Here is a 14,001-nt window from a genome sequence, read left to right as displayed (position 1 = left end):
AGTCTCAAGGTCATGCTGAGCCATCTTGCTAATAAGCTACTAGGATTGGATTTTTTTTTTTTTTTTTTGCTAAACAGCCCACAGTACTCCTGGCAGATAATTGTGCTTCTATAGCTTGTTCCAGTTCATTTATTCCCATTCAGTACTCCTGAGAACTCCAGCACACAACCCTCAGGCATCTTTGTGACACAATTTTTGGTCGCATTGGTCCCTACATCAGCAGCCTTTCTGCAGTTGGCCCACTGGAGTTGCTAGCTTCTGAAAGAGACCGCCACCCCCCCGTCTGCCCCCCCAGATCGCCAAATGGAATTAATTTTTAGAGCCCTCGCAGCTACAAGAACACATTCACCAGTGGGCTGGGTTGGGTTTCTTTTGTTTGGAATTTCACTGCTACACTTAGAGTGGCAAGACTGGTATTTAGCCCAGCATACTGGTATCCCAATAGGAGATTTGCACAAAATGATTTTTTCATACCTGCCCCTTTCCAGAAATAATATGTCCACTCATTTCAGGTTATTTGTAGATGTGCAGAATCCCCTTTGCACTTAATACTGTGATTTCAGATTCTTTTAATTAAAAACTTACATCTAGGTTATACCTTACTCCAAAAGAATGTTAGAAATTGTCAATTGAATCCTTCCAAATTCATTCAGTGACTTCTTTTTTAAAAACTTCTTCAACAGATTCGAATGCCTCTCTCTTGATTATCAGGGATGAATATGAAAATGATTTTGTTGTGGAGCAGCTTCAGTCTTTCAGTGGCCTTGCCCACTGGCTGTGGTTAGGTCTGGTGTATGAGGCTGACGGTAAGTTCTCAGTTATTTATAGCTGTAAAACCCTGTTACTACTGCGTCCCTTTATAAATGTACAAAGAGACCAATGCTACAATGATGCAATTTGCAGCCAAATTCTATTAGCAGAGAGAAGTGAGACTGAATTTGTATCAAAGTTATGTTTGATTAGTTGAATTGTCAGATGAATGTTAATGGGAAAGATTCTCTAAACTCATTTGCTTTGGAAAATTGTGCTGTTAGTTAAGGCTATTTTGGCCATTGCAAAGAATGAAAACTTAAAGAAGATGCAGGCTGGGTAAACATTGAAGCCTCTGTGTAGTTGAATGAAATTGCCTTTGAGTCCATAAGAAATAGCAAATGTGTAACGTTCTGGTTTTCAAAATCCTATTTGCTAATTGTTCTAGTACAGCAGTTTTTCATTTCCAAGTCTTTCAGTACACGTGCACAGCCTGCTTTAAGATCGGTCAAATATTTAAAATCTCATACGTGGATGCTTATTATTTAAGTGTTGCATTTATGCAGTCATGTTTATTAGTTTAATTTCTTCTGGAGTTGAAACTGAGAAATTTCATGAAAAATGTCTCAAAAATACTGGATTGTTTTCAGGTGCTGTTCTTCTGCAAGCCTAATGGACAGGATACCACCAATATGCCACACAGCTGACACAGAATTTTCCCCTTTCCTGCCTCACTTCATGCTCCCCAAACCCATCCTGTAGATTTTGGGACTGCAGAGGGAGGAGAAGGGAAACTCCCAGTGCATGAACAGAAGTTCACTTGTGTAACACTGAATTTAACCCAGTAAAACTTTAAGCAATCCACACTACTTTCCAATGGGGAGAAATAGATACATCCCTTCTAGACCAATCATTGTTAGCAATGATAATCAAGTAATATTCCTGTTGTTAACATTGTCCAGGCATGACCTACTTTGAGCACTGCTGTCTTTTCAATAATATCAGTAGTGCTCGGTATGAAAATGCCGTGTCTTTTCCCTGCAGATAATGCTTTAAAGTGGTCTGATGATACACGCTTGACATACAATAACTGGAGAATGGGGAGACCTTATATAAGGAATAACCATTTTGTTGCTGGTGTTCACCTGGATGGCTTCTGGGATATTTACAATGACACTCGCTGGCTACCCTTTCAGTTCAAGCTACACAGCGTTCTCGTCTGCAAAGTAGAAATGGGTAAGGAATATTTCTCATTTTTGTTGAATTTGCAAACACCCACAAATATTATCTTACACATACCTAGGCTGAAGAAAATGTGCAAACATTTATCCATTTTTTATATTGAAATAGGACCAAAGGAGGACAAACCACCATTGCCTACACTACTACCCTATAAAAACACATCATACTGGATTCTTCAAAAACAGATCAATTGGTACGAAGCATGGAAAGAATGCAAACAAAACGGAAGAGAATTAGCAAGCATACACAGCGAATCTGAACAAGACTTTCTGAAAAATATTGTAAAGAGTGATGGATTTCCACTATGGATTGGTTTATCCAATCATAATGTAGGTCTGATCTCTACTTTCATAGCTGCGTAGTAGTCATTAGAGGTTTTTAGTCTCTTGTTCACATGTACATGTTTAAATGCATTATACATTAATTTTATTATGGCATTGCATTTATTATTTTGTTCTTTATAATATATTATTTTTGCCTCCACTTTAAATGCTTTCCTTACACTTAAATATGTTGAGCTGTCAATGAGGATAGGAATGGGATGAAGAGATTGTAAAATTGTCTACAATACAGTCAAATACAGTAAGATCATAGTTTGGTAAAACCTGGAGTCAGAGATCAGATTGCTATCATATTTCCCGTAGAAGATTGTTTCATTTAATTCCTCTATCACACAGAATAGTGTTACAATGACTGGCAGACAGCTCTATTCATATTTACTCAGGAGTAAATCTCATTGAATGGTGAGGGGTGGAGTGGGCTTAGCACATGGTAAGCAGCCACAGGATTGCAGGCCGAGTCTCCCTTCCTCCTCTGTATGCAAAAGGTCTGGGAGAGCACCAGAGTAACCCATACAGTGTGAGACTCCAAGACAGAGGACAGTTGGCAAATCAGGCACATTGGAGGGTGGGGTAGACTGTGTATGTGAATAAAAATAATTGCCTGAAGCTTCTTGCAGAGCTACCTGCCTGTGAAAACAGAAGCTGCCAATCCATTGACAGAATTCCCCCCACAATTACAAGTGCTGTAAGCTACACGCAGCTTCATGCTGCTTTTGTTCCTCAGAAATCAAAACATTTCTTAATATCCCAAATCATTGTCTAAATCCAATGCATGTTCAGTCAGAGAAAAGTCATACAACTTGCAGCGTGCCCCAGCCAGTAATGCAGGACCCTGGCAGTGAGGAGGAAGGGTTTAACTCTTCGCCTCCTCCCCTCCCCGCCATCTCTCCCAGTCTGCAGAGTCTGCTGAGAGAGCCCCACCTGCTATTGTTTTCAGAGAAAAGCTGTGAGAGTTTTCTCCTGGTGCTGCTGGCAGGTGTGTGGGACCTGCTCTGAACCACAGGGAGGTAGAAGCATTGAGTTAAAGTCTTCCCTTCCTGAACCCCCCGTTATTTGCAAAATTCAAATTGATTTATTTACCCATCTAGTTATTTTCTTTTATTTACAACATGCCTACACTATACCTAAACAGATTCCATAGCAATGAATAATAACAATTAAAAAGAATAAAGCACGGTGTTAAATGTTTTTAAAAACAGTAACAATAAAAACCATGGTTGGTCAAGGGTTTCTTGAAATTAAGCTGTTTTCAGGGGGTGCTGAAAGCAATGCAGTGTTGGTGCCTTCCTGATTTTCAGAAGCAGGGACCTCCACAATGATGGCTTTACTGCAGGTGGATCCCAGTTGGTGCACATGTCCATGGGGAGAACCACCAAGAGCATCCTGTCTCAGTGGACAGCTTAATAATGGGGTCTTGCCATATCTAATTTGTCCCTGTGGGCTTTGCTCTCAAAGCATATCACCTGTTCTGGCACCAGCTTAGTTCAGTGCACTCTGCCTCGGATAATTTCTCTGAGAACAAATCTGGATATTGAAGTGTAATAAAATTCAAAGCCCCTACATGAAAATAAGGAAGTCTTGAGCCTCTGCAGTTCCCTTTTTAGCCATGATGCTCATTTAGCCAAGTGCTTGATAAGAAAGAATAGCATTAACCTTTGTGCAGCCTGAATTGTATTGTTCATTTCCAGGAAAATGATTCCGATTTTGAATGGTCTGATGGGAGCACATTTGACTACCACCCCAGGGAATTTGAACATTCACCTCCTCCTGGAAAATGTGTTGTCTTGGACACAAAAGGACTTTGGAATCGCGTGGAATGTACAAAGCCCGCTGATGGTGCTGTTTGCTACTCCCCTTCAAACAGTAAGCCTGCATTCATGCACCTTGATGTTTCCATGCACCGCATACTCTGAGGACTCTAAATCAAAACAACAACAAAATTGGAGGAGTGATGTCCTTAGCTGCTGCTAAATAAATGTCCCTAGAATGAGATCCCACTGTTTTCAAGGTTTCAGGTCATGTGCTAAGGACTGCAATGAGTTATATATCCATCAAAATCAGTGTGACTTAGTTTATTGTAAGTGTCCCAAAGTAACATAGGAGATGTTCTTGTTTTGGTTGTTGCTTTGCTGTTGAGAGTGCGTACGGATGTGATTATCATTTCACAGTTGTTATGCTGGCCTAACGGCAGGCGAGTGGCCCTGACATATCAGGACCATCAGATTAATCTCCTTGGCTGCAAAACTGCCTAATTGCTAAACGGTGTGTAATTTTCCTTCCAAATCAATGTGACTCGAAGTACTGAGTTTACAAGAAAATGCCCACCATCTGGAGAGATCAGAAAACAGCAGAAGACTGGAGAGACACTGTGACATTTGAACAGCCCCAACACTGTCTCTGCTCACCAGACGAATGCTCCGTGTGGCCAGCTCTGACAGAGCTCCCTCGGAGAAGGGAAGCGAGCCTCAGAGCACAGCCTGGCATCTGCCTCCTCCCCACTTACTCCTCAGAATCAGCGTGGGAGCAGCTGATCTGTTCACTGTTGTCCTCACAACTGCAGCAACAGATATGCACATAGGTCTGCAAGGGGGAAATGCATTTGTGTGGGGACACACTTTTCTGAGAGTGCTTTTGCACACATCCATTTCACAGGATTAGGTTCGGGTTTATGTTTCAGACAAAAGGACACGACTCTGCACAGCTGCTTATCAAATCAACAGCCTTGTACACTCATCACTGCAGGTCGAACTGTTTCCGAAATTGTTGTCTTCATGCCTTTTAAAAAACACAGAGAAGCCTTGTTAGTTCTTGAGAAGGCTCCTTTCATGTAATCCTATTGACCTGGATGCAAAAGACAAGGAACCGCAAGGAGTTCTGGGCCATACAGTCTGCAGACTATACCACACTGTACAGTTTGCAGCATGGAAAGAGGAGCAGGAAATCCATTGACCAAATCCATATGAACCATGGTTGTTTCTTTTCCCCATGCTGCATGTGCCTCGTTTCCATAATTATCTTCACAGGGCCCAGGTTGCCATGTGGTCCAAACCAGCCAAGTAGGCAGTCAGGATAACTTCCAAACCACCCTGCAAAGCACCCATGCCAGGTTTGGATGGCATGGCACCCTGTGCCCACAAGGTAAATTATGGAAACGAGGTGTACTGTGACTGGCATGTGGGAGATGGAGAAAAGAAGCCACAGTGGCTTCTCTTTCTTCCCTGATCGTATCAATCCCATCAACACAGAAATCTCCAAGCAACACCTTGTATGCTTGCAAATAATTCATGAAAGATTTTTTTAAATTTTCTCATGAAGGTGTATAGTGCTGCATCAGAGAAGATAACTAGGTCTGCGAATCAAATGTCATAGCTGTACTTTATTTTAAACTTTGAATTACAACATGAAACTGCCTGTTAAATGAAGAGCCTCATTCTGTCTGACCTGTGATAATGACAGTAGTTTCATTTTCACAGAAATGCAGTCCAAGCAAACTGAAATTGCAGCCAAGTGTCCACAACCAGCTGCTGGATCACCACAGTGGATACAATATAAAGACAATTGCTATGCATTTGCTATGGAATTATACAATTATTCAATATATACTGCGGGTGATGCTAAAGAAGTCTGCAAGAAGCTTGGTATGCTCAAATAATGCATTGTCTCATAGTTAAAAAGGAGATCATAAAACCCCATGTAATATTTTGGATGAGGAGTTAATTTTTCATCATTATTATATTTTAAATATATTAAATTTTGTTCAAGAAGTGAATAATATATAAGTAACAGTAAAACCTATTTTCCAGTATAATTTTAGGCGCTGTCTTTCCATCAATATTATTAGGAAGTTTAAATGAATATCTCAAAAAGTTTTTATCTCTTTTGACTGCTAACATTCTCTCACTAGACCCGTCCGCAACACTTTTGACTGTCAAGGATGCTGAGGAAAACCAGTTTGTGAGTATGCACTTGAAAGAATACCACTACATCACTGGAAGAGCATGGCTTGGAATACAGTCTAATGGTAAGGAGTCTCTCAGAAACACAGAACTACAAAAACTACGTGTGATAAGCAGAGAGATAAATTTTGAGGTGAACTTAGATACATTTGCGTTGCATCCTTTAGTTTCATGATTTTAATGAGACAGCATTTGTATTTGGATTGTGTTCATGGAAATCACTGCAGAAATCACATTAATACAGAAATTAATGTGATTGTTAATTCTCAATGTGTTATTGAGAACAAGTGCTCAATAACATTGTAATTAATAGAATTTAAAATAGATAATGTGTCTTACACATTTGGTGGTTTAAATTTAAGCACAGTGAATTTGAGTCAAACTAGAGGCCAGTAGCCAATATTTCAACTCAGTATTTTAAATTCATCATATCACCTCTGCCCTTTCTCACTATGTGCCGGTTTAGAGAGAGACTTGGTTCTCGCACTGTTTCGCTTCATCTTTCCTATTTCTGCTGCTTCCATACCTCTACCCCAAGTTTAGGCCTTTCTCCTGGGATCTCCCTATTCCCTAAGCCAGCTGCTTTCTCTGCATTCACAGCATCCTTTTGCTAGCACTGCTGCTTTTTAGAAGTGGACCTGTCCAGTCAGTTGCAGCCAGAACAGTGTAGGATCAAAGCAAAGCAGCGAGCAGCATTCAGAAGAGCCTCTTGCCTACCCTCCCTCCCTATGATCCTAGAGCAGCTCAGGCAACATCCATTACAAGAGTTTTCCACACCACAAAATCTTTCTGTGTGGTACCATACAGATAGCAAATGTTATGAAGTTCTATACAGAGTAAACAGCTGGAATGCCAAGTAGCAGTTAGAACAGGCAAGTGGGCTAGTTTTGTGTAGCTGCACAGCTTCATAGCTGGCTGTTGCAGAGACATAAATGGTAGTTTTCTTTGGTATACCTTCATGTGCTGGCTAGCTACGTGGCCAGCCATGCCCTGGTTTTGTAAAGTTTTGTATAGTCAGCTCTGTCCTGCCACTCAGTTATGCTTGCATTGCCCATCTGTGAATCAAGACCTGTGCCAGCATCAGAGTCCTTGGCTGGATGTGGCAAGTCTCCAGGAGAGGTTTCTTGCTGGTCCCTTCCTTTTCAACATTATTAGTCATGCACCTTCTTCTCCTAAGGTTCAGCACCAGTGGGAACACAGAAAATCATGATTTCCTCTCTGTAAATGTACTGTTAGCTCAGGCATAAGCTGATCCTTGGATAATTTCTGAAATATTCTGAATATCTGTGAGTGTCTTTGGATTCTACAAGTTTGCTGTAGCTTCTTTCTGTTTGCCTGACCTTATGTTGACATGTGTTTTTCTGCTCCGTGGGGCTGTTTGAGACTGTGCTCCCCACTGCTTGACCTCTCAACCTAAGGACACCCTGTGTTTTCATGGGCCACTTTGTTTTGCCCTCAACAGGCCAGACTTCCAGGTTCACACATCACAGGGAACAACTCGGACATCCCTGGGTTGTTCACCACAGCAGAAGCAGATGAGCAACCAGGAATCAGGGTGTTGACTTGCCTCCAGAGCCATGATTAGTTAACTGTAGGTTGCTCGCTGCATGCAAACCAGTGTCAGTTAAAATTCTGTAGTATAAGGTAGTCATTTTTACTTGTTCTTGGCTTGCACACTGATACCAGACTTAGGGAGCTATATTTAGACAACCTGCAAAATAGCAGAATGGACCCTCCCAATATTAGGCAGACACCTGACCCTGAATTGACTTTGCGGGATCTGAATAAATAATAAATTCTTGTGGCTTTTATTTACAGCTCAATCCTTGAAGTGGCTTGATGGATCAGAGGTTAAGTATACAAACTGGGCAAAGGGAAATGAAAATGTTCGTGGTGAATGTAGTGTTATCCTTACAACAAATGGAACCTGGTCCAAGACAGACTGCAAAACTGGCAAAACCAGAGTGGTGTGCAAAGCTCCTCAAGGTGGGTAGGGTATTGTCTGAATAAGCTGTATATTTTTAAAGAAACTACTGGCACACAGTTGTGTTAGCAGCATCTTACATCTCTCTCTAGCTGAACACAGGAAAATTATCTCCACAGAACTTACTAGCAACTTCTTTCCTGTCATTTTTCCTCCTTGGCCTCTGGCTATGCATGACTACCTGTGCATCTCCATCTGTTACATCAGCTATTACAGGTGCTTCCAGACGAGTCTCTGTCATACAATTTCCCCTGCCTCGTTCATGGAATTTTACAGGAATCCGGTTTGAGGGTGGGAATCGGTCAGCTCCCCAGACTCCAGCCCCCTTTCTCTGTTCCTGGCAAGGAGCTGGTCTCTTGCATTTTGTTATACTCATGGAACATGGATGGTACCATTTTAATAATAGCAGCAGCTATTATTAGGGAGTTTGGGTCAAAAAAAGGAGCCCACTTACCCACATAATTTCCCCCAAAATGGGTAGGTGCTCACTATTCACAAAAGGCTTTCCCCACTGAAACTGTGGGGTAGCAAGCATGGACCTGATGCTTCACGTGGCAGTTGGGATACAGTGTGCTTGTGTAACCATTCTGCATATAGAACATGATTTGCAATGGAGCTGCTCTGGAGTAATTGTTCTTGGTGTTTGCTCTTTGCAGTTGCAAATCGAATGGGAGGGGCAATAGCAGTCGCCGTTTTATTCATTGTGGTCCTGCTGGCTGGACTGATATGCTTCCTGTATAAGAAGAAACGACTGCACTGGAGTGGATTCTCTTCAGTACGCTACGAACGGGGGATGTACGAAGATGAAACTGACAGCATGTTCACCAGAGATGGTGACTGAGGAATAATTCTTGCAGGTTTTATTTAAACTTTTTCTGGAATGGGCTGTTTTGGCATCTTTTTAAAGGTTTCCTTTGGGAAACCTATGCCAGGTGTCTTAAGTAGCAGAGAAACTCTGACTTCTGGATACTGTTTTTGTTTACTGTTCAGGGTCCCTCAACAGCAACTCTTTCTCCAACTTTAAGAGACAAAGTGTACCTACCCTGTCTGATTAACCATTTAAACTGCAGCCTTTTTCTTCATTTTTAATATTTGCACATACAGGAGAAAAGGTACATGATATTATCTTGATGTTAAGATCAGGACATGCTCCATCTACTGATACAAAGTTCAGCGGCAGACATCCAGGGAATTGTTTGAAATGTAACTTACTTTGTATAAAACATGGAATGTGTCAGCTTGTAATATCGATCATGCTCTGTTTTACTTAAGTTCTCTTGGTACAGAGTGTTGCTGTTTTTAAAGCCCTCTTTTGAAATTGTGTCCCTTTTCCATTGTAAGCACCAAAGATTGCATCTTGGTCAAAGAATTTTAAGCTGAATAAGCCATACACAATAGCTGAAAAAATTAAAGCAAGAGCTAAACGAAAAATTCAGACTCCTATATAAATTATCATATTCACTAGGTCCAGCTTAGTGAATGGAAGCTAGAGAAGCAGACATTGTGCAGCATCTTGCATTCATTTGATATTTGTACTTATTCTGATTACTTATTTCATTGTCAGATACTCCAATGAAGGTACTAGCCTGTTTTCCTTTATTTACAAGTTAAATGCATTGCCTGAAATGTAAATAGGTACTTGATAAAACATTTCCATTACTAGGGCTTTCCAAAAAAATATTCTGATCATAGTTCTTTATGCTGCACTGGATTGATTCCCTTCCCCGCTTCTGTGCCACCACCGATCCCTTGTACTGATTCTTTATTTGGTGGTAACATGGAACAATTCAACCATATTGTGGCACTGTTTCATAAGTCAACAAAGGAGAGCCATTATATGTATTGTCATCCCATTAACCTAAGAAAAATGCACCAGGGAAATGCTTAACCAATTGTTCTGATAATACTACTGATTTTTTAAAGGAATGCTATCAAAATTGATGGCAAAAATAAAAAGAATTGGTTTACTGCTATTAGCTCTTTTAAAAGGTGATAGAGATGCATATTTTGAACAGTCTTGATAAACAGAATGTTAAATTATGTATTTAAATGCTGTGCCCCTGATCCAGAGTCCCACATGGGCAGGAGCTCCCCATGTCATATATGAGGAGAAACAGAATTAGCAAGCATTAGAAAAGCTATGCCCTCCATGGGCGTATCAGATTGCTTCTCCTACATAAAAATGGGAAAACCTTGTATGCATGGGGTTCTGCATTACAGATTGTGGTCTAGTGTTCTGTATATTATGCACAGACATAAGACCATGTGATTACTGAAACGTGCCCTAAGTAGTGGGGGGAAATCTGTTAGTTTAGTAATGCAGCCTTCTCTGTAGAAGAGTGTTTGGAAATCCCTTTTATAAGACTAGAACATCTTACGTGTTAATGTATACATGAGTAGGCCTTTGTGTGTACGCAAGTAGTTTTCCTGGACAGACAACAATCTCTCTTCCTGCTTTCAATCTCTTCTCTCAGGGTCTTTCTGCATGATCATTTGAAAGATGTCATATTTGCATTTTAGCCATTGAAGGATATTCCATATTTGCAGTGACCATAGCAAAGTATTCAATAAAGGAAGGGGAGAGCTTGCTGTGTGAGGAGCAGTAACATAGAAACAGAGCGAAGCAGAAGGGGTCTCCTGGGCCATCTAGTCTGACCCATGGCGCCAGCTCACGACATGCCACCATAGCTGCATCTCTTTGTAAAAGAACTTTAAAAAAAAGAACTATCGAGATAGATGCGTGCTTGGATCAGAAGTCATAACTAAAAACCCCAGACTACAACAAAAGCCTCATAGAGACAGGAGTGCTCTATCTGCATACCATCTGAGTCACAAAATCCAGCAAGTGTCCGTGATGCTTACACAATAGCATTCCACAGAGGAGTTGCAATGGGTTGAATCCAACTTTAGTCTAAGTTAAGCCTCATTAATTTGGATGGATGTACACTAAATAGGACAAGCATTAGACACAACTCAGTGACTACATGCTAACATTTAACATAAATAAATACATATTTATGTGAGCCGTCCCGAGGCTATAAGCGATGGGACGGCTTACAAAAACTCTAAATAAATAAATGAATAATAAATAAATAGCTGGAGAATGTATTGTAGTTTCCATGATAATCAAGTACTGGTCTTTGAGTACTTGGAAACCATGGCAGCCTTGCAATGAAAATAGCAAGGGCCTATGGGGGTGGCAGCTTCTTAGGGCACAACCTTGTGGCTTCCGGATGTTGTCTGGAGTGCCCTAGGAGTTCCACATATTCTCAGTCCAAGCTCCTGCAGTCTTGGGCCATGATGGCCAAGCCCATGCCCCACCCCCTCACAGCCAGCATAGGAAGAACTGCAGCAGATGGCCGTCGGAGAGCTGAAGTGAACCTTGGAGAGGGAGAAATGGAGCTTGCGGTGGGGAGGGGGCTGGTGCCATCTGCCTACATCAGCTCCCAAAGCCACTTCAGGCTCCTTCCTTCCCCTTCCTTGTTTTATCTAGAGTGCTGGAAGGGCCATTCCAATGAAATGAAATGCACAGGGCAAGCCATGGCGGCACAGTGCTTCCAGCACTCTTGAGTTCAGAGAGTTACACACACTAAGGGCAGAGACAATTGGATTGTGTCCATGCTGTATCAAATCTGATTGTGCAGAAAGACCTATAATATAGTGCCTATATTAATAGCCCATGTGAGACTGCTGAATAATACTGATGCACATGTATATCCACAGTTAGAAGACATATGCACTTTGCCTTCACTGAAAGCATGATTTAGATAATTGAAATGTCCTTAACCTGCAGGTAGATGTGGGTGTATACTCCATGCACTACTCCTTTGTGGACTGAGTAGTGACCAGGGTTTGGGATAATTTTCAGTTCTCTAAGTCTGCTTAGTTACTGAATTCATGACTATTTGCACTCCTGGGTTTCTTTTGATGTGAATCTATAAAGAAAGTTTATTTTAAATATGAGCGTTGTTCAATTATGCAAGATAGGATAAATATGAACAAAACTTTCAAGTGTTTCTATAAAATGTTTATTTGTATAATATTCGAAAAGATATACATTTTGTAAGTTATGTTTTTAATTGTGTGAGCTTTGTGTGGGTCCCTCCACCCGAAAAAACCCTATTCCTAGTCATGTTGTGAAATGTTGTGTGAATTAAGACAAATGCCTTACTATATCTAATTAGACCAGTTGTTGAAACCTACCTATGGTCTGAGTAATAGCAGTAGATTTAAAGATGGCTTCATGGGTTGCTAACTTAGACTTGTGCTAGAGAGAAAATTAAGCTGACTTGATTCTTCTCACCTTATTAAAATCTTTTTGTACCCTTCAGTATTTAAAGAAATCAAAAATTAATGTTAATAAAACTTTTAAAAAGAATCCTATATTATTCTGATGAGTTTCTTTTAGAGGGGAAGAAGACCATAGGCAAGTTGTAAACAGAGATTGAATTCAGAACAGATACTTGAGTAGCAAGGCAGAAGAATTTCTGTGCCTGCACAGAGTGCCGTACTGTTCTCTATGATGAGCTGCACTATCGGCCCTGGAATCACTGAACATCTGTCAGATGGGAAGGGGCCTGGCACATGCTCTGCTTCTCCTCTTTGTGAAATAACTGACAGTGCAAGAGGAAGCGTCACAGCTCAGTGGGAAAACACCTGCCTGGTATGTTGAAAGCCCCCGTTTCTATGCCTGTTATTTCCTGAAAAGGCTGAGAAAGACTTGTCTGAAAATCTGAACAGTTACTAACCGTCATCGTAAAGAATACCACGGTAGTTGCACCAAGAGTTTCACTCACTCTAAGGTAGCTCTTTGTGTTCCCATAGAACTTCAGAGAAGCTCACCCACCATTCAGAGAAGGCTCTTTCCTTCAGCAGAGCTTCTTGTGGATTAAAGAGCAAGGTGGAAAGCAGAAAGCCCCCCCCCCCTTTCACTTGCAGTACACTCATGTCACATCCCGTGCTTGTTCCAACGGGTCTCCAACTCTTTGGAGCAGATTTGGGGTGGGGGAAATGTAGAGTTTGCAGAAGAAAGGGGGAATCAGCAAAAAATCACCTACACTGAAGAGCATTTTGTGATTAAGTTTAGCGCCAGCCACCACATTTTGGAACAGGAGCTGTTCAAGGGCAATCTTATGAATCCAAATTCTAAACACAGGCTACAACAGCTTAAATGGTGAGTGCCTTTCTTTCAGCATACAGATGTTCTGAAAACAGCAAAATCCATAAAAATGGTTTATAATTAGGAAAGGAACTGAAAATAAAGCTGCCAAACATAAATTAAGGTGCACTTAGAATACTGTGTACAGTTCCGGTCACTGCATCTAAAACTGGATTATGGTGAGGAAAAAAGTGGATGGGAAAACATTTTTCTCCCTCTGCCATAATACTAAAACCCGGGGCCTCCCATTTGTGGTTGTGGGAGTTCAAGACAGATCAACATGAAGTACAGATTGTATCGTAATAAGTACTCCCCACAGCACATTACCTGTGGAATTCATTTCCACAAGATGTGGTGAGGGCACCAATAAGGGCAGCTTTAAAGGAGATCAGACAAATTCATGGAAAATAAACAGCTACTACTCCTTTTGATACCCCCAGTATCAAGCCCAGTATGTCTGTGTACATCATTTGGTAGGACAAATGGGTAGGGGAGCGCTTTTGCACACATGTCCTGCTTGTGGGTTTCCTATGGGCAGTTGGTTGGGCACTGTAAACAGAATGCTGGACT

General features: G+C 41.2%; 1 protein-coding gene across 1 annotated transcript in view; it reads left to right on the top strand.

The window, feature by feature from the left end:
* LOC123021722 (lymphocyte antigen 75-like) overlaps positions 1-12,651 on the top strand; it is a 61,131-nt gene extending 48,480 nt beyond the window's left edge. Inside the window, exons 28-35 of the mRNA XM_044426760.1 lie at positions 684-806; positions 1,795-1,986; positions 2,101-2,321; positions 4,022-4,196; positions 5,807-5,971; positions 6,238-6,354; positions 8,108-8,275; positions 8,930-12,651. Coding sequence (XP_044282695.1) covers positions 684-806; positions 1,795-1,986; positions 2,101-2,321; positions 4,022-4,196; positions 5,807-5,971; positions 6,238-6,354; positions 8,108-8,275; positions 8,930-9,114 — 1,346 coding nt within the window. The 3' untranslated portion in view covers positions 9,115-12,651. The remainder of the gene's footprint in view (positions 1-683; positions 807-1,794; positions 1,987-2,100; positions 2,322-4,021; positions 4,197-5,806; positions 5,972-6,237; positions 6,355-8,107; positions 8,276-8,929) is intronic.
* The last annotated feature ends 1,350 nt before the right edge of the window (positions 12,652-14,001 follow it).

This window comes from Varanus komodoensis, unplaced genomic scaffold (assembly GCF_004798865.1).
Source record: "Varanus komodoensis strain SLA01 unplaced genomic scaffold, ASM479886v1 scaffold178, whole genome shotgun sequence".
Taxonomy (NCBI): domain Eukaryota; kingdom Metazoa; phylum Chordata; class Lepidosauria; order Squamata; family Varanidae; genus Varanus; species Varanus komodoensis.
The sequence above is the reverse complement of the archived record's forward strand: the minus strand, read 5'-3'. Positions and strand labels throughout refer to the sequence as shown.